A 22,448-nucleotide genomic window follows, 5' to 3' on the forward strand; every position below is an offset into this window, starting at 1 on the left:
CGGTCGGTACACAAGATAACAAGACTGGGAAAACGCGTTGTAATGCTACTTAACAGTGAACAAGACTCGGCAAAGTGAATGAGTGTGTGTGCTGCTTAAATACTGTGTGAAATATCAGTCTGCGACAAGGTTCAGCTGGTGATTGCAATCAGGATAGATGAATGACCAGGAGTGCGTCTTTTGGAAGAGGTGCATGTATGAATATGTAGTCCTGGGAAATGCGGAAGTGAAGTTCAAGTATAGTGGAAACCAGCGATCTCCGGAGAACGATCGCTGGTTAACGTAACAAGTAGCACACGATCCTTCAGAAATCATATTCATTTTTACAATTTTATCTTGTATGAATTGTTTTCTATGTTCTTTCTGGAGTGGATGCATACTGTAAGAAAAAAGCAGCAGTTCTTTGAATATTTGTAAATTTCTTTTTGGAAAACTGTTGCTTTTTGTTAATTGGTATTCTCTTTATTCCGGACACTAGGTCCAATAGTACAAAAGACAGACAAAACTATACAAACCACACAATATACATTAAAAAAGACAGTCATGCCAATATTTCATTAAAGGTGACTGATAACACACACTAGGTTTTATCAACAACACCAAAATGCTATTTTGAGACTTCTTTAAGCGACAAATAGACTTATAGGTCAAATTTCTCATCAAAGCAAAAAATGATCTAACTCTTACCTAACAAAATAATCCGCTTGAACTGCCATTTATGTTTTTTAAGAAGAATCCTCATACAATTATTGTATGCAACCTGCAGCTCATGGAGACTCTCTTATACCACAAAGGAGCTGTGTATAAAGAACTACAGTGAGTTCTACAGAGGTTTACCTTAACCTGCATCGTACACAAATAAAACTTTCTCACATTTCTCGCATATTTGCTTTAGCATATAACTTTCGACATTCGCTGTAGATATCATTAACATCACTCATATTTTCGGTAATGATAAATATTTAACAATTTTAACATTTAAAATTTGCCCTGACAAATAAAACTCTGGAGATGTTTTTTTGTCTCTACACATCATGTAAACACTCATTTTTGAATTATATTGCACATCATATCTCTGTTATGCTGATGTCCATGTAGTGCTGACGGAAAGTATCCATTTCTTTAAAATGTAATAACATTAAAGTTCATAAAAATTCAAAGTTCTCTCCTCTTTCCCAGATCCCTGAAGCTCTTTGCTTGTTGTAGAAATCATAAAAATTTTTCTAAGTAGAAGTGTGTTTTCCCCAGCACATGGGTCAAAATATATATATTTTTTGTTTCAGAATGAACCGGCTATTTTGAACAAACTGGATAAACAACTCATAACATTATTATTGTGATTCTAATAAATTACTTTATCAAAACCTTTAATTTTTAGTTTTTATTCCAACACAAATTAAGTTAACAAATTTAAGTTGTCCCCCCAAAATCTATACTCTGTTAAAATAGTTGGGTTAAAAATACCCCAACATATAAGCCAACTATGAGTTATTATAGCACCTTCCCAACTATAGGGTATTTCAATCCAGTGCATTGGGTTATTTTGATTAAATGTTATTTTTTCCAATCTGGTATTACTATTGCTACTAGAACTACATTTAGTTTTACAGTTATGGCTTTGTAAATAAATAACATACAGTTTTCAAAAAATAATGAACATGCTTTATTTCCATTGCATTTTAGTTCCAGACACTTTTGTTAAAACAGATTAAGAATCACAAACAATGAAGCAACAGAACAAAGTAGACAGTTATAAACTGTACAAGCAAGAAATCCTCTGTTGATGCAGCAGAATATGGAGCTCTGTTTGCTGTAGAGACCATCCAGCAGCTGCAGCAGGCTTCACTCAGTGTCTACAGTAACCACATCCAAACGCTTTAAAAAGATGGTCCTGGATGGTGAAACGGATTAAAAAAAATGACACCGAGGGTTAATTTGATAAAAAAATAACTAGAATATTATTGCATTATAGCTTAAATAATCTTTATAACGCAAAAACAACATTAAACACGCATAATAATACAGCTGTTTTGTGTCAGTTAAATCAGTTGAACTTTGAAAGTCAAAATTTTAACCCAACTGGTTGAGTCATTAAATAAATAACAAATAAAGGTTCAAAATAACCCAACAAAGCACCAAATATTTAACTCAACTGGTTGAGTTAGCAATAATTAAACTAATAAAGGTTAAAATAACCCAACAAAGCACCAAATATTTATCTCAACTGGTTGAGTTAGCAATAATTAAACTAATAAAGGTTAAAATAACCCAACAAAGCACCAAATATTTAACTCTACTGGTTGAGTTAGCAATAAATAAACTAATAAAGGTTAAAAATAACCCAACAATCACCAAATATTTAACTCAGTTGGTTGAGTTAGTAATAAATAAACTAATAAAGGTTAAAATAACCCAACAAAACACCAAATATTCAACTCAACTGGTTGAGTTATTAATAAATAAACTAATAAAGGTTAAAAATAACCCAACAAAGCACCAAATATTTAACTCAGTTGGTTGAGTTAGTAATAAATAAACTAATAAAGGTTAAAATAACCCAACAAAGCACCAAATATTCAACTCAACTGGTTGAGTTATTAATAAATAAACTAATAAAGGTTAAAATAAACCAAACAAAGCATCAAATATTTAACTCAACTGGTTGAGTTAGTAATAATTAAACTAATAAAGGTTAAAATAACCCAACAAAGCACCAAATATTTAACTCAACTGGTTGAGTTATTAATAAATAAACTAATTAAGGTTAAAAATAACCAAACAAAGCACCAAATATGTTTAACTCAACCATTAAGTTAAATAAATAACTCAACATTTTTTATAGTATTGTGTTGTTTCAGCTCATTTTTAAGAAGTAGTTTAAACAAGCAGCCACAGTATTTATTTTGTGTTGTGGAAAAGAAAGAAACATCTGAAGGAAGTGTAACACAAATTAAAATCAACACTCTCACAGAGACACACACTCTACCTAAAACTGCAGCACTGGGGTAACTTTAGGGCCACAACTATGTGTATATGTATTAATGTAAGATGTTTGATGCAGTAGAGCTTGGCCGCAGATGGAGTATATCTTTTAATAATTCAGTTGGTGGATATTTATGCCACTCCAACACTAGTAACACACATTTGCAGACAGTCAAACAGCATAGCCTAATTATATTTCATTGAGATTCAGATTTGTTTATATGCACATCTTTGCACCAGTGCTGATATTAAACACTCTGATGTATTTTTGTATCTCTAGTAAAGTATTCAGAGAGTTAGTCCAGGTTTTTTGTGTGTGTTGGTGTGTGTATCTGTTGTGGTTGTTTGTGTGATGAGCCAGGTTTTATTTTAGTGCAGCTGAATTATTCACAGAGTTGAAGTGCATCTGGGTGGAAAAGCTCAGTGCAAGCAACTGTGAGTGTGTGTGTTGTTTTGTGTAATCTTGAGATGGTGCAAGTGTGTGTGTTTTAAGTCTATGGTTGGTTAGGAGTGTGTGTTTTTGTGAAGAGCCCTGAAGCAGGACATGAGGCTTGTCTGAGCAAGTCTGGGTTTTAGTAACTCTTTTTTTCATCATATTAGTCATTGTGGAAAGCATCTTCCATGCGTGTTTTTAAGATGGCAACATTTTTATTCTGAGGATGGTGTGTCTATCACAATTATATTACTGTTGATGCTGTAATGAGTGCAAAATTTAGAATAGAGTGCAGCAATCCGGCTCTTGGTTTTCAAAGATATATTTATTTGTGATTTTGTTTCCCAAGTTAACAAAACATTTTGTTCAATCAAGGATGTTATTGTTTTTCCCATAATGACCCTTGCTGCCAAAATAAATTAACAAACCAGTTAAATTAAAAGAAAACTGCAACAAAAAATATAATAATATACTTTAACAAAATGGAATAAATTAATAATAAACGGTACAGTATGTATGTATGTATGTATGTGTGTGTGTGTGTATATATATATACATATATATATGTGTGTATATATATATATATATATATATATATATATATATATATATATATATATATATATATATATATATATATATATATATATATATATATATACTAACTAATTAGATCAAGTTTATGAGATTATGTGAAATAGGACGCTGTGCCATTGAATGAGTTTGATTATTTATTAACCAAGCAAAACCAAGACTTTTTTTACAAACTGGCTTTTCTCTCAGAGCCAGAGTGTCAGTTTACAGTAGAGGGCCATTTTAGAACATATAGCACATATTATTTAAGTATTTTCAAGATAAACAGAATGTATAAGTGCAATATATTAATATATATATATATTTGCACTCTTTCAACATAAAGGTTTATCATTGCACAACAAGAATTGTTATTTAACTTTTCAACTATGAAACAAGTTTTACAAAGATATATTTTGCCACTGAATATTCAAAACTTAAGGTTGTGAACTAGCAGTGTTATGCTGCTTTGAAACATCACTGTCACTGTAAACAACAGGCTGATAAAAATATAACAAACCAGCAATCTTCTTGCTGTGAGGTGGTCAAACTACCCACTGTGCCACCGTGACACCCATTATTTATCATTAATATTATTAATATTATTATTATAATTAAATAAAAATTAACAGGAGGAGGTGTTTAAATCCTTCGTTCTCCGTGACACTAGGCTGAATATCTTTGCAGATGAACAATGCAATAACATCCGTTATTGGCGTAGAGCGCACAAAACTGTTGCGCACGGAAAAAAACTTTCAATGCTTTTCTCACCACTTTTGGAGCTGGTAGCTACAGTGGAAGCAGTGCAGGAAGCCGGGGATGCAAGAACACTGGAAGATGCTTTCACAACAACACCGTGGCGCCGCTTCAAGTGCGATTTCAGATTACTCGTACTGCCCGTGTATTTTACAGATGCGCGGCACATTATGCAAATTGCATCTGTCCTGTCAAGTCGTCCATCCTTAAATCCATAATGTTGCCATACTTTAGATTTAAAACTCAGTGGGGAATAAAATGTTTGTTTTGCTTCTCGCGCTTTCTGAGGGCGCACTACTAGCTTCATCCGCACACCTGATACACTGAGTTGTAGTGTAAGTGTACACATCCGCAAATCCGTTGCTAAGGCATACTTTATGTAGGTCGATTAAATTATGCGCCAAAAACAGGTTGACAACACTTGCTAATAAATGAAAAATACATTCTATATTAAAAATATAAGCTGTATCTTGGAAAAACCGATGCATCTTGCAAAAACCGATGCATCTAGATTTGCTTCCAAAATTTCATTCATCCTCTGATGCTCTACCGATGCACTCGCATCGTGCACGCGCATGACCGCGTATCGATACATATCGATTAATCTTCCCATCCCTAATATATATATATATGGCATGCGTGTGCTCGCTGCAATATATATATATATATATATATATATATATATATATATATATATATATATATATATATATATATATATAAACATATACAGATATATGAGCAATATCTCATGAGTAGCAGTGTGATATGGCTGTTTATCGGCACTGGTGGGAGGCGTGCGTTGGCACAAGGCCGCAGGCCGAGTGCCTTAGTGCCCCCACCATTGTCGATATACAGCCATATCGCACTGCTTCGAGTGTGATATTGCGTTTATACAACAGTTTGACGGCATAATTGTGTATATAAAATCAAAATCAAACATGGAGAGTCTCAAAAACCCTTTTGTATGAGGAACTACTTTCTTCCACCTTGGACTCAAATCATAAGCTGACAGTTAAACATTTGAGCTTGCGTCTTTGAAACTTTAGATCTGTAGTGTCTGCTTTTTGCTGGTTATATGTGGGTGGAGTAATATACAAAGGGTAAGGAGGCTTTACAGGTGCTGATATTACTTAAATATATCACGGCTATCTGCCAATCAGATTCAAGAACCAGACAGAACTGTTGTATAAATAGTCATATTCTTGTCGGCTTAGTCCCTTTATTAATCCGGGGTCACCACAGCGAAATGATCCGACTACTTATCCAGCTAGTTTATATATATATATATATATATATATATATATATATATATATATATATATATATATATATATATATATATATATATATATATATATATATTCTTTCATTCATTCATTCATTTTCTTGTCGGCTTAGTCCCTTTATTAATAATTATAAAACTAATTATTAATCATGATGACAGCACATAATATTTTACTAGATACTTTTAAAGATACTATTCAGCTTAAAGTGAATACCGCATGGTGTTGCCATATGGCAACATGACAATTATGTTAATTTAACACTGTTTCATTAAGACCAACATTGAATTGTTTTGTTGGAAAGAGAAGATCTTAGTGTAGCCAATGGTGTGCTTTGGTTAAGTCACATGACATGCTGGAGAGCGCTTTTTTTTAATCTCGTTTTTCGTGTATTTTGCTGACATGATTATGATTTTCGATGTTTTTGCTTAACTGTTGTTTGGGCAAAATTATTTTGGATTACTTTTGCCCACTTTGAGATTTGTTTTTGTTCATTTTTATTTCGATTGATTTGTCAGTTAATTTTTAATTCCCGAGCTATACCTCCTCAAGTTCACTCTTTTCTCAGAGTAAGGTGGATAGGGAAGATGTTGAACGACTTCAATTTTGCAAACACGTAGTAAATGTATTGTTAAAGACATCAGGTAAGAGAGGAACGTCATCTTTCTATTTATGTTATTCTACAGTTCAGTATAGGGAAGAATACGTCGAACTGCACTATAGGCCTTTTTTTTCTTTTCATTATTTTCTGGCCAGGTAAGAAGTTATTCATGAGTTAGAACTGCTTTGTTATATTTCTTTCTTTTGATTGGCTTCATTATTGTCCCCTTACTTGAGTTGAACTCATTTTTGTTTGATACTTGATAATTGAATTTGCTACTTTATCATATTATTTGAATATTTGGGCATTATTCTGGTTTTGCTTTTGTGCGTTAAATCATTTGTGTTGGCAGTTTTGTTATTTGTCTGTTAAATTGATTCAGTTAGTTAGAGACAACCTCAACAATGGGCATGTGAGAACCGCAGTACGCCATGAGAGTTATATATATTTAGTATACATGATAATACAATATTAGGTTTGTTTATATTAATATCAGCAAAAAAATAATAGAATAAATGAAAGCTGTAGGAATATGAGTTGTTGGAAAGTATGTATATAGTGTCATTTATAAGTTCTGTGTTGAAGCTTATAATACTGCAACACCAATTAAATCTAAACAAACAGTAAAATTATTATTTATAAGGAAAATTCTAAATTTCAAATTTCTAAGTTGAATCCACTGTTAGACGTTGATGCCATACAGCAAGATTTCATAAAGTACCTCCCTTTACTCGACTTTGCTATTCTAGGTACTACCAGAAGCCCTAAGTTTTGAGATAAAGAGCGGGTGGGATTGTAGCTAGACAGAAGGTTGGTTAGATTAAACAGGAGCTAGATTATTTAAAGCTTTATATGTAAGAAGCAATATTTTTTAAATGAATACGAAACTTAACAGGCAGCCAGTGTAAGGAGGATAAAATTGGAGTGATATGATCATATTTTCTAGACCTGGTAAGAACTCTGGCAGCTGCATTTTGTACTAGCTGAAGTTTGCTAATAGAGGATGCTGGGCAAACAGCAAACAGAGTATTACAGTAATCCAGCCTAGAAGTCATAAAAGCATGGGCTAGATTTTCTGCATCTGAGATAGATAGCACACTTTGTAACTTAGCAGTATTTCTCTGATAAAAGAAGGCAGTTTTTGTGAAATGGAATGTATGATTGCTTAATGGAAACGTGCGTTCATTGCATTTCAGCTTTGTTTACTGATGCGCAAGTAATTTGTTATGTAAGAAAGAAGGCCCACATCTTCTACTGCCTCAAATTCAATTTTTTGTTAGCTAGTTACTTTAGTCCAGTGGTAGGTAAAGAAAAAAAGGCCATGGACATTTATTACACATGAATCAGGTAAATTGGTTTGCAAGCAAAAAATCTTTGAATGTCGTTTGATCCGGTCCAACATCTGACGAGATGGAGATGCTGTATCTCCATCTGAAGGAGGCCAGTTTGTCTCCCACTGGAGCCCTGCAGCCCTTCACTAAACGTGACCAAACAAAAGAAAAAAAAAAACTGTAAAATATTTTAATTATAATGCATTCAGTAGAAGGTTAAAGGCTTAACTGGGTTAATTAGGTTAATAAGGCAAGGTAGGGTAATTAAGCAAATCATTGTATACCCATGGTTTGTTCTGTAGACAGTTAAATAAAAATATAGCTTAAAGGGGCTATTAATATTGACCTTAAAATTGTTAAAAACTGCCTTTATTCTAGCCAAAATGAAAGAAAAGGGGCTTTCTCCAGAAGAAAAAATATTATAGGAAATACTGTAAAAGATTTCTTTGCCTGTTAAACATAATTTGGTAAATATTTAAAAAAGAAAAAAAAATCACTAGAGGGTTAATGCTTTTGACTTTAACTGTGTACTGTATACACAGTACATGTACATGTGTGTGTTTACTAGTACAAGACCTGAAGCCATCCATTGAGTTACATTTAAATTAGCACAAAAATTACTTCATCTTTATGTTGCTCTCTATAATATCAACTCCTAACCTGATATTTCAGCATGATGCCCCTAATGCAGAACATGAAGCCATTGAGAATGAAAACTTGCACGGTTTCTGCTGTGTGTTGTGATGTTGATGTTCATTTATGACCGTGCTGTTTTTCTCTCTCGAAACCCTCATTATGATAATTACCGTCAGCCTGTGCTTTCATACTCTGTAATGTGAGAGGCTGTGATAAAGCCAATGTGTGCTGATGGAGCAGTAAAGGGCTCCACTGCTGACTCATGTTTGGCATTAAGAATGATCATCCCCATAGGGTTTTAACGGCATAAGGATTGCATGACCCTCTGCATGTTGTCTGTGAATCATGAGGATTGTTGCTTCGGTGCATCTTATTTACAGATGAGCGGGGCTCTTTATGCAGCTGTCTGGACTCTTAATAATGGACATGTTAATTCTTGTGTGCGGGTAATGAAATTTGACATTCATAAGCTGTAGGTGTAACAAGTAGCATCAACATTTGTGTAGAGAAGCTGATTGTGTTTTTGCAGATAATGTTTATGGTAGAGTTGTAGAGTAGAGTTTATTTAAATAAAGGGATAATTATTTCATACATCAGTTTTTGGTGAGAGTGGCACGGTGGCTCAGTGGTTAGTACTGTCGGCTCACAGCGAGAAGGTTGCTGGTTGGAGTCCTGACTGGGGCAGTTGGCATTTCTATGTGGAGTTTGCATGTTCTCCTGGTGTTGGCCTGGGTTTCCTCCAGGTGCTCTGGTTTCCCTCACAGTCCAAAGACATACGCTATGTGTAAATTGGATAAACTAAATTGGCCTTAGTGTGTGAGAGTGTGAATGGGTGTTTCCCAGTATTGGGTTGTGGCTGGATAAGCATACGCTGCATAAAACATATGCAGGAATAGTTAGTGGTTCATTCTCCTGTGGCAAGCCCTGTTAAATGAGGGATTAAGCTGAAGGAAAATGAATGGATGATTTAGTATTTGGTGAGAAGATAACAGAAGATACTCGTTTAATGAAATTATGTGGTCTCTTGTTAGGTTTTTAATAAAGAGATTATTTTTTTAAAATAAGATGACAGTACATGCTATTACTTCTCATCTAATTTTCTTTTTTGCGGGTTACTAATATTCAGCTTAAAGTAACACTCTTAAAGTAACCTTAAATTGGTTGATTAGGTTAGCTAGGCAAGTTAGGTTGATTAGGTAAGTCATTTGAACAACAGTGGTTTGTCTAGCCAACTGATATTTGTTTTCTATGATTAAGACATACTGTATTCAATTTACACTGTAAATTTAGTTCACAGTTTGTGTTTGACAAAATTTTTAATTGGAAATTTGATTACATTAAAATGTTTAAATTACTTTTAATTGTACACATTTTTACCTTAATTTATTTGGGTATTAATTATTGTATTGTATTTTTTAAAAATAATAATAATTATAATAATAAATTGTATTTATGATGCACTTTTCTTAAATACAACAACCGATAAAATGCAACTCAAGCCAGAATTACAAGCTTAGATAAAATTCCATTAACATGCCAAAAGTCACACCGCAATAATCAATAAAACTAAAAGATAATAAACAAGCAAAAAGATTGCAAACTGCATTAAATGACAGTGACAATGACGAATTAAATGCTTTTTTAAAGTGTCTTAAGAAGCTTTTAAAAAACAAATTAAGAGAAACGGCCATTCCTAACAACTGTGGTTAATACTTTCCATTATTTAGTTTTTTTTTCATTTCGTTTTGTTTCATTTTGTTTCGTTTGTTTCATTAAGTTTTGTTTGTTTAATTTTGTTTTGTTTCATTTTGTTCCGTTTGTTTCACTTAGTTTTGTTTCATTTTGTGTTTTTTGTTTCATTTTGTGTAGTTTCATGTAGTTTTGTTTTATTTTGTTTTGTTTGTTTCATTTAGTTTTATTTAGTTTGGTTTGTTTCCGAGTGATCGGTTGCAGCTGGAAGGGCATCCGCTATGTAAAACATGTACTGAATAAGTTGGCAGTTCACTCCGCTGTGGTGACCCCTGATTAATAAAGGGACTAAGCCGAAATTTTTTTGTTTTGTTTTCTTTCGTTTTGTTTCGCTTCATGTCATTGCCTGTTTTGGCATTTTTGCCATTTTGAAATGTTTATTTTAAATAGTGTCTTCCAAAAAAGTGGATTAGAGAGTTCATTTGTCTCTTCTCACACAGTTAAAGCCAGAATTATTCGCCCCCCTTGGAATGTTTAACAGAGCAAGGAAATTTTCACAGTATGTCTGATAATATTTTTTCTTCTGGAGAAAGTCTTATTTGATTTATTTCAGCTAGAATAAAAGCAGTTTTAATTTTTTTAAACATATTTTAAAGTCAAAATGATTAGCCCCTTTAAGCTGTTTTTTATTTGATAATCTACAGAAAAACCATCATTATACAATAACTTGCCCGATCACCCTATACCTTCCTAATTAACCTAATTAAGCCTTTAAATGTCACTTTATGCTGTATAGAAGTGTCTTTAAAATATCTAGTCAAATATTATTTACTGTCATCATGGCAAAGATAAAATAAATCCGTTATTAGAAATGAGTTATTAAAACTATTATGATTACAAATGTGTTAAAATAATCTTCTCTCTGTTAAACAGGAATTGGTGAAAATTTTTACAGGGGAACTAATAGTTAAGGGAGGCTAGAAATTCTGACTTCGACTGTATTTCCCCCAAAACTCCTCATCATGCCACTGATTTAATTTCTCTGCTGTTTGAGCTGTACTTGTTGATCTGTTAGTCAGATGCAGAGTGTGTGTGTGACTGAACACAGGCGGGCTGATGGTGTGTTGAATCCTGACTGCTGCCCCAGTGCTTCTACTGTCAGCTTCAATCTTGTAATCTCAGTGCTTTCTGTCCCCACACTGCACTGCTCGTCCTCAGACTGATGCCATTGGTCCTGACTCGCTGTCCCTTAGAGACTCTGCCACACAATCACCAGCAGAGTTTTGGGCTTCACTTCCTTTTAAAAACTTACTCTTTGGAGTCCCAACTTTGGTTGCTTGTAAAGTGTTCCAGATGATGCACTTTGATTGATTTGATGCACTTTGATTGTCATTGATTTTAATTGGCCATTATATTTTCTTAGTTATATGAATATAACTTTATATTTGTTAAGCTGTTTGGTTATGGAGTTCAGATTATAAAATTTATACATTTTTAAATTCTACTGGTGAAATTTCCTTTAATGTAAAAGTTTTTTTTAAGCTAAAATTCAATATTTATAATAATTTAATAATTATATTATTAATATAATATAATATAATATAATATAATATAATATAATATAATATAATATAATATAATATAATATAATATAATTCATTTCCCAGAGATGGGTTGCGGCTGGAAGGGCATCCGCTGCGTAAAAACTTGCTGGATAAGTTGGCGGTTCATTCCGCTGTGGCGACCCCGGATTAATAAAGGGACTAAGCCGACAAGAAAATGAATGAATAAATGATAATATAATATAATGTAATATAATATAATATAATATAATATAATATAATATAATATAATATAATATAATATAATATAATATAATATAATATAATAAAATATAATATAATAATGTATTATATTAAATGATTATATTATATTATATATATTATATTATATTATATTATATTATATTATATTATATTATATTATATTATATTATATTATATTATATTATATTAATTATACTATATTATATTATTATATTATATTATTGCATTATTTTTATATATAATTTTATTTTATTTTAATATTAATTAATTAAATTATTACATTATTATATTATATTGTATTACATTATTACATTATTATATCATATTATATTATAATTATATTGTTTCATTTTCACATAATTGTAATTTATTTCGGTGATATAAACTTGCAGTCGTGCAAATAAATTAGAAATTGTGGTATGCAATCTTGAAATTATAAGAAAAAGTGAGAATTGTGTGGAACAATTACCTTTAAAAATATTTCACATCGTGTAATACAAGCTTCCATACTTCTCACATTTTAATTTACAATTAAAACATTTATTTAAACCATATATCATTTCCTTAAAAAAACGTACCCATTTTTACTCAACAAACCTATACAAACCTATTTCTGTGTGAAATTTCTAAGTGTGAAATTTGGATCACGAGTAAATTATTTTTTCATATTATTACATAAATCACAATTTATCAATGTAATAAAACATTTTTAACTTCTTCATGTCTCTGTGTTCCAGCTGTTTGGTGTGCAGAAGTGGAGGAGCGGTTGGTGAACTATTTACTCTCCCCGGACCGGTACAATAAGCTGATCCGGCCGGCGGTCAACAAGAGCCAGCAGGTCACCATTGCAATCCAAGTGTCCCTTGCTCAGCTTATCAGTGTGGTAGGTCATTTAGAAAAAAAAAAAAAAAAAAAAAAAAAATATATATATATATATATATATATATATATATATATATATATATATATATATATATATATATATATATATATATATATATATATATAAATGCCATACACAACTTTATGTATCACATAATAGGTTAATACTTGAATTTCAGAATGAGAGAGAGCAGATCATGACCACCAACTGTTGGCTTACTCAGGTAAGAGCAAACAAGCTTTAATTTGGGTTGGAATTTTTAAGTGAGGAATAACTGACGACAGGCTGTTGAATTATTATGAAAATAAAAGCTGCTACATGTCAAATGTCTATTATCTAGTGTGTAATGGGGTCACAATCTGCCTGTAATTGCTTTAGTTGTGCGGTTCCTTGGAATGACACCTTAGAACGTTTGTCAGCCAATCTGAATCAAGCATCCGACAGCCCCATAGTATTGATCTTATTCTGCAATGTATAAGTTTGCTTGTTTTCGTTCGTCTGATTCAGTTGCCTATGGGAGTAATGACTAGAGTAATGAACGGCAGAAAATGCTCAAACTATTTGCTCTACAAACGTGTGTGTTCATGACTATACATGATAAGTATAATAATATAATACGGAAATATCAGTTTACAACATCAAACAGCATAACGAGCTGTTTTTAATGTCTAGAAATCAATGGAAGTGAATGAGACTGGAAGTATTGAGCCAAAAAGATTGCAATGCTGCGCTCCTTCATATGTGAAGAATGAGGTCAATAAAAACACTGAAAAAAGTGTGTGTTGTTTTAGGTATGGAATGATTATCGGTTGATGTGGGATCCAGAGGAGTATGAAGGGATGAGGAAAGTTCGGCTTCCCTCTCAACATATATGGCTGCCTGACATCGTCCTGTACAACAAGTAAGACATTACTGTATATAGCTCTTAAAAGTCTACATGAAGTAAAAAAACAACTAACCTTTAATCAAAATCTGACCTTCTGCTTCTGCTCAAAATATTTTAAGAGTTCACACTTAGCTGATGATTGATAATAAAGCTTGTTCGGCATGCTGTCCCGGGAGAGAGCCCTGAACTCATAAGATCCTAAAGCCTGGGGCTCCCTCCCATTTGAAGGGCGAGAGGAGAGTTTGAGCTCAGGTAGGTCTCGAGAACTCCCTTGCTTATGAATGTTATATCTGGCTTAGAGTTGTCCCAAGATGCTATTTTGGAGTAGTCATTTTACTTATAATGTATGTCTTTGGATGGAGGGAGGAAATCGGGAAACCAAGGGAAAGCCCATGCGAACACGGGGAGAACATGCAATCTCTGCACAGAAACGCTGACCGGCTCGGTAAGTGATCAAACCAGCGGCGTTCTTGCTGTGAAGCAACAGTGCTAACCTCTGGGCTGCCATGACACACTATCAGAGAAGGGGAGGAGTAGGGGTGGAAGGGGGATTCTTCAAGACGAAGATGACTGAAGTGGAAAACTCTGGTTATTTATAGTGTATCCAGATACCAGCTGTGTTCAATCATAAGCACGTGATCCTCTCAAAATTAGTTTAAAAATAAACCACACTTAGTAGGAGGTGGGGTTTTATTTATGTGCTCCTCCTGTCATCTTTCACTCACAGCAAACAGCTGGAGGGGCGTGGCTGAGCATGTTTGGTCCTACCTGACAAACTGACATCTTCAGAGAAGAGCTGTCATTCCACAACAGAAGCAGACTCTCAGATTTTGGTTTTAGATTACCAAAACAAATAGTTTTTTAAAATTTGCAAGGATTAATTGTTCACCTTAAAAGCGACCTATTATGCAAAAATCACTTTTATTAGAGGTTTAAACACAGCTGTGTGGCAACAGTGTGTGAATATAGCCAGCCTCTAATGGTAAACATGAAATAAATAGATTATTTTATAATCACACTGCATAAAAACAGGATGCACAAACGAAAACTGTATAAGTCTTCTTCTGAACCACTTTTTCTGATATTTTCAGTTTTTCGCAGAGATAATGTTAGTCCTGTTTTCAGGGGTGGATTTAGGCCCCCAATAAATACTTAGAATTTTTCAGTAATTATATATAATAGCATTTTGTAACATTTTGTTTGGAGAGTGTCTGACAAATACAATTTTACCATAGTTATTATGTCCATGAAAAAATGTGTCCCTCCCACCCCCAGTCATGTATCAGCCAAGCATTCAAATCAGATGAAGATTTAGTTTAAAAAACCAAATATTTTATTTAATATTTTTAGTTATGAATTGATTTTAAGCAATCAAATAATTAAAAATATATTGATTGCATCAAGATAAAGAGAAAACAAGACTGAGTCATATATGAATATGGCAGCTAAATATATACAAATATGAAGGGTGCATATTAGTGTAGGACTACTGGATCCCATGGCTGGAACTGCTTAGTGCCCCCAAATAACTAAATCCGCCCCTGCCTGTATAGAATCTGCTGTTTTACTGAGGCACAGACGTTTGTAACTCTGCCATCTTTTGAAAAGAGTTCAATCTCATTTAAATTTAAAGCGACAGTCACCAAGATCATTTTCTTGTGTATTTTGAGCTGCAACTTCACAAACATGCTCTAGGGACATCAGAGACATACGTATTGTAAAAATGGGCATGATAGGTCCTCTTTAAGACTAACAATGTGCGCTAGTAAAATAAAAATGGTACATTTTGATTTCATGCAGACTTTGGGAATACCCTTATGATGCATTATTAAAACAGGCTTCTTAGGTCTTAGACCTTCATTTCCTCACACTCATATCATTCTAATGCAACTTTTGTCTGCTGGGAAAAAAGTTGGAATTTTAAAAGTTTGATTCAACTTGTTTATTAATTCAAGGGGGTTCAAAACCACACTGGACCTCACTGACTTTCAGTGTATGGGGAACAAATTGATTTTGAAAATTTCATCTAGTGTGTGCTGCAGAAGAAAAAGTCAAACCGGTTTGGAGTGACATGAGGGTGTGTAAGTGATGACAGATGCTTCATTTTTGCTGAACTATCCCTTTAAATGATTTATTAGAGGTATTAGTAATGCAAAGGTTGAATCTTTATAAAAAATACAGGTGGCAGCAGGAGACCTTGTGTTATGATTTTTTTTACATTGCTGCATTGATGCAGAATTTGGGCAAAGTTTAAACTTTTCCAAGGACAGAGTTACTACATTAATCTTAAGGAATGAGATCCGACTGACACTGTTTTGTTCACATGATGATGAATAGGGCTGGGCGGTGTTTTGAGTTTTTACAATATATCTTTATATATTTTTATGAACTATATGGTAGGGTTGTCACAATATTGGAATTTGGTACTAATCGATACTAAAATTTAAAAAAAAATTTTAAATTTGTTTATTTATTTATTTATTTTGCTTGTAATTTATTATAAATTATGCAGATGCACTATAAAAAAAGACTTGATAACAACAGTTGATTTAAAAAGCTCCTATTTTACCCCTTTTTTCAAGATTTAAGAAAAGTCTTGTGTGTCTCCAGAATGTGTCTGTAAAGTTTCAGCTCAAAACACTTGTCAGACTATTTATTATACTTTTCATAACATTAGAATTTTCTTCTCTGAAAATAGTGTAGTTGTTTTTGTGGCCTGTGCCTTTAATGCTAGTTCTCCCATGTGGCTGTTAAAGTGTGCCTCAGCTCAGTCTCCACTTTAGCTGCGACAGACATGAAGAAAGCAGATAACGTTTGTGAGAAATACTACAGTAATAACTTTGCCAATGATTATTTGATGTATTTGTTGTGGAGTTAATTCAAGCCTTTCATAATGTAATGTCATTACAAAGTTCATGCACACACACAGACACACACACGCAGCGAACATACATACATACAGCGCACACATTTAACTTTGCATTGTTTTTGCATGCAAATGTGACAGAATACACATTAATATGCACTGCTGTATGGTTATCCGCTATGTTAATGTACAATATAAACCTGATTTAATGTCCACAAACCAGGATTGATGCATCTTTTATAATTGTTCTGACGTGCAGCTGAGGTGATTCAGAAAAGACAGCTCTAAAAAATCACTGTAATTAATTACAAACATGCACTGTTTTAAAGACATTTTAAACTTGTAAAACTCTTCTTGATCTTGAATTCTTGATCACATTTAATGATGATTGATGATCACAAGGAGTTGAACAGAATTTTAATCCCAGTTGCTTTGCGCACATCCTGTTTTGTTGATATGATTATACACGTTATTACGACAACATTTTAATAAGCGGCTGTCAGTCAATTCGGTGGGCGGAGAAACCGCACTCCGTCACGTTGAGCCTCAAAATGGGAGAGATTTGGATCCTATTTTAACTTCAGGAAATAAATAAAGAGACTCATTGGGGTTTTATCACCCCCAATATGACTGTGGACACACTATACCTACACACAGTTCTTTCCAAACATCTTTCAAAAGATGATTTTCAGTATAGGTGCCCTTTAAATGAATGAAATCTTTCCAAATCTATTCAAAGGATCTGGTGAAATTGTATTTATATCGCAATATATCGATGCAAAACTAAATATGGCAATGTCAGATTTTTCCAATGTATTGCAGCCCTAATTGGACAGCATGAAGTAGGATATAAGAAGTGCAAAACAAATACAGATTATTTAAAGTACAAATATAAAAATAAAGAAAATACTGACATATCCATCTGAAAAATACCGAAATGTGATTTCTCGCCCAGCCCTAATGATAAGCTGACTCTCTGAAACTTTGAGTTTCACCTTTATTTTTATGCACACCAGCAAAATAAGATACTCACCTTTTTTGTTTTTTCACTTAAAACAACATATTGAAAGCAGTGTGTTTGTCATTTTTAGTGCTGATGGGACATATGAGGTGTCTTTCTACTCCAATGCGGTCGTGTCAAATAACGGTGAGGTTGCCTGGCTTCCACCGGCCATTTATAAGAGTGCCTGTAAAATCGAGGTCCGGGACTTTCCTTTTGACCAGCAAAACTGCACGCTCAAGTTCCGCTCCTGGACGTACGACCACACAGAAATAGACCTCATATTGCTGTCAGACTTCGCCAGTCGAGACGACTTCAAGCCCAGCGGTGAATGGGACATCGTCTCCTTGCCTGGTCGCAAAAACGAAGACCCAAATGATGTCACGTATTTGGATATAACCTACGATTTCATCATTAGACGCAAGCCACTGTTTTACACCATAAACCTGATCATCCCTTGTGTCCTCATCACCTCATTGGCCATCTTAGTTTTTTATCTCCCGTCAGACTGTGGGGAGAAAATCACATTGTGTATTTCTGTTCTCCTGGCCTTAACTGTGTTTCTCCTACTGATCTCCAAAATCGTACCCCCGACATCACTGGCCGTGCCCCTCATCGGGAAGTATTTAATGTTCACAATGGTTTTAGTGACTTTTTCTATTGTTACGAGTGTGTGTGTGCTAAATGTGCACCATCGATCGCCAAGCACACACTCTATGCCCAAATGGGTGAAATACTACTTTCTTGTACGTTTGCCTGCTTTTCTTTTCATGCGACGGCCGGGAGAGTCCAACAAACGGGATAGGTTTCGCAGGAAGCACCAGCAGCACTCTTCGTCCGATGTCCCAGTGAAGAGCGAGGCTGATGAGGCCGATTCCACCTTCTTCGTGAATGAGGATTCAGCCAATCACATCGGCTGGAGAGCAGGAGAGCTGCAGGAGAACAGCGAGCTTCGCAAGAGGATGGCGGTGAAGTGCTCGGCGGACATGGAGGAGGCTGTGAAGGGGGTAAGATACATCGCTGACAAGATGAAGAGCGAGGATGATGACGAAGGGGTGAGTTTTATATATGTGTTTGGAAAAAATATGTACACAAAAAAATTATGTTTGCTGGTTGTAAGTACTTATTTAAAATTAGCAGAAACAACTCAGTTTTTAAAGGTTTAAGAAACTCTGGAGTACTTTTTTATTTGAACAGATTTGGGTGTGTTGAGCATCAGTCAAGACAACGTTAGCTCCTGTCAGCTTTATTTGTGGGGAAAACTGGATAATTTTGAGCTTTTGTTCAAACTTATTTCATCTTCCGGCTTTAAAATCATCTTTGGGGATCAAAATCGGTGACGTAGCGTGAATCTGCAAGTGGAGTGATGACTCTGCGGTTTCTCATTATTATTCATAGCAGAGATTTCTATCCTATGAGAAGACCCTGCTGCTTAATTATTCATGAGAGCATGTGCTTTCCGAAGGCAAGGCAGACCTGCCAAGCTGTGAGACCCAATGACTGGGTGAGACCGTGTCCAAATACTGTATTTAGTATTTAGCTGTTCAAGAAGGCTCGTATGTGTTTGTTTCCATGATCCACGAGGTTTGTTGCATGTTTTTCCCCGCGATGCTGTCAGGGCCGATACAGCAAAACTGTTGACTTGCAGCAAGCATTTTTGTACGAGAATTAGAAAATGGGGGACTTTGTCTTTAATCTGTTCAGTTCGTTACCATTCAGACACATCGCCTATTCGTGCTGCTGTGCTCGTCTATGATTAAAAGTTTACTTAATTCCTTCATCTTGCCCCAACACAAATCGTTTGTGTGGAACCCAGCTATTTTAACAGTGTACACATTGTAAAAAATGCTAGGTTTCACACAATTCCTTTATGTAGTCCCAACACAAATCGATTATGTTAACTTAATTGTTTTTACAAATTTACATAAAAAATATGTTGTCTCAAAAAAACTGAAGAATTGTATTGATTCAGTGCATTTTAAATATGTAGTTTGAACAAGTAGAAAAAAAATTATTCAGTCTTTCTAACACAGAAATGGCATATAAAGTCTAGATGTTGCATTTTGGTTTTTACATAAAATTAAATTTGCATATAAAACGTATAAAATAATATGTGATTATATTAATACTGTATATTTTTGTTGACAAATTGATAAAACCATTTTTCGGGCTGCTCATAAAAATATAATATATTGCAGGACACAATCTATCACCTAGGAAATTATCATATTTAAAATTTTGGATTGCTAAACATACAATTCTAAAATAAATATTAATAAAGAAATTTCAGCATACATGAGAACACCCCTTACAAATCTCTCAATTAAATTAATATTTTCTATAGGATGCTTTACAAAATTATATTTGTGTGTATACATTAGTCAGTACTGAAGCCAAATCTGGAGCTAATCTAACAAAATAACTTATAATAACGGTCCAAAAACTAGTACACCCAAATTTATATGTTATAGAAAAATATTAAATACAAAGTGATGAAAAATGAAAAATCAAGAAATAATAAAATTTACAAAATTTAGTTTAAATTTAGTTTAAATTTTGTAGTTTATTTTTTTTATATTTTGCATGAATTTTAACATACTATATTTTTATTTCTAAAGACGTTCTGTGACTAAAATGTATTTAATTTATTTTAATAAATATATTGGTTTAATAAATCAGTTTTGTTCAAATGCATTCTTTTATGCTATATATATATGAGCAATATTACATGAGTAGCAGTGTAATATGGCTGTATATCAGCTCTGGTGGGAGGTGTGCGTTGGCTCGAGGCAGCAGGCTGAGTGCTTTAGTGTCTCACCAGTGACGATACACAGCCATATTGCGTTTATACAACAGTTCGGCGGCATTATCGTGTGTATAAAAATGAAAATAAAAAACGTAGACTCTAAAAAAACCTTTTGTTCTAGGAACTACTTTCTTACGCCATTCATTCACATCTGCAGCTGACGTCAAAACAGCAAAAATTGTTGCTTAAAAACATGTCACTTTAGAGCTAGTATTTGAATGATTCTCTAGCATAATGTCTAAACTGATGACAAAACAGATGATTTTGCTCACATTTTAAGATTATAAGGCTGAACAACATGAAATGCCATCTCAGTCGACAGAGATTTTTCAGTATTTCTCTGTTGCAATCAGGAGATCACTATAATTAACCCAGAGAAAGCCAAAGCAAATCAAACACTAGCAGATTACTATGGTATAAATACAGTACTACAAAATACAAAAGAGTGAGATTAATTTATACACATGTATATATACACACATAATACACACACGCACACACACACACACACACACACACACACACACACACACACACACACACACACACACACACACACACACACACACACACACATATATATATGAGCAATATTACATGAGTAGCAGTGTAATATGGCTGTATATCGGCTCTGGTGGGAGGTGTGCGTATACATACATACATATACAAATAAATGCTACATAATATTCTTTTACAAAACACTAAAGAGATTTTGGTTGTATAGATCAGTGGTCAACTACAGTAAAGTGTCATTGATTAGTTCAAATCTTGTTATCTAACTAATTATTTTAAATGAATCATTGCACATTGTGTGTCTCCCACAGATTATCGAGGACTGGAAGTATGTGGCTATGGTGATCGACCGCCTGTTTCTGTGGATCTTTGTTTTAGTGTGTGTTGCAGGAACCATCGGCCTCTTCATGCAGCCGCTCTTCAACAGTTATAACACACCGGCCACTGAGGATTTGTAGATCACATAAACTCAGACCAGCTTCAACCCATCTCACATAACGGTTTCATTTCAATGTCCACCGAACACCCCAGTCTTACCATCAACTCACTGTTACAACCAGCTTATTTCAGTAAATATTGTAGCAAAAAAAGACCCCAGCAATGGACCTGGCGCATTTCATAAAGCGTTAAGCACTGTGTACAACTCAAATCACACTGACACAAAATTCCTGGATGCCGATGAGTCAGAGCACAATACTGGACACAGACTGAATATTTAGCTGACCCTAACACTGACCCCAACCCTTCAGAGCTGTCATTCATCCTCAACATTCAGCCCCGAAGGCCTCAACATTCTCCAGCCTCTCACAATATAAACCCCCAAAATCCCGCAATGATTCCAAGCATACACTAAACTAAAACATGCTGCAAAAAAGCAGAAATGTGTGTGTAAAGGATACTTATGCAGGCTTTTACACAGAGAACACTTAAATTGGAGGAACTTTCTGTTAAATTACCATTTAGAGATCTTGATTAGCAAATCTAATGGTAATAATAGAATCTTACTGGGAAAATGGCAGAAAGCCATTACTTGTGTGACAATACAATTTCTGCAGAAGTAATTTTAGGATAATTTTATAGTAAATTATGGGACTGCTGTGGGAAACAGAACTACAGTGTGTTTTAACTTATGTACTGACTTTAAATGTCAACTAAACATCAAGATCAATGTGGCCACTTACTTTTAAGTGAAAAGAAAAGTTTTTTACTGGAATATACATATTACAGTTTACTTACTGTACACACACACACACACACACACACACACACACACACACACACACACACACACACACACACACATGCATGTATACATTACCTGATAAAAGTCTTGTCATCAACAGTTATAAGAGCAACAAATAATAACTTGACTTCTAGTTGA

General features: G+C 34.0%; 1 protein-coding gene across 8 annotated transcripts in view; it reads left to right on the forward strand.

Annotated features, from left to right (window-relative positions):
• Positions 1–22,448, forward strand: part of chrnb5b (cholinergic receptor, nicotinic, beta 5b) — a 39,562-nt gene extending 17,114 nt beyond the window's left edge. For 7 of the 8 annotated variants that reach the window (XM_073922194.1, XM_073922197.1, XM_073922195.1 and 4 more), the window contains 5 exons: positions 12,851–12,996; positions 13,175–13,219; positions 13,788–13,897; positions 17,840–18,803; positions 21,379–22,448. In XM_073922194.1, coding sequence (XP_073778295.1) covers positions 12,851–12,996; positions 13,175–13,219; positions 13,788–13,897; positions 17,840–18,803; positions 21,379–21,525 — 1,412 coding nt within the window. In that variant the 3' untranslated portion in view covers positions 21,526–22,448. Of the gene's footprint in view, positions 1–8,878; positions 9,045–12,850; positions 12,997–13,174; positions 13,220–13,787; positions 13,898–17,839; positions 18,804–21,378 lie in introns of those variants that run through there. The other variant, XM_073922200.1, reaches the window with a different exon arrangement.

This window comes from Danio rerio, chromosome 14, assembly GCF_049306965.1.
Source record: "Danio rerio strain Tuebingen ecotype United States chromosome 14, GRCz12tu, whole genome shotgun sequence".
Lineage (NCBI taxonomy): Eukaryota > Metazoa > Chordata > Actinopteri > Cypriniformes > Danionidae > Danio > Danio rerio.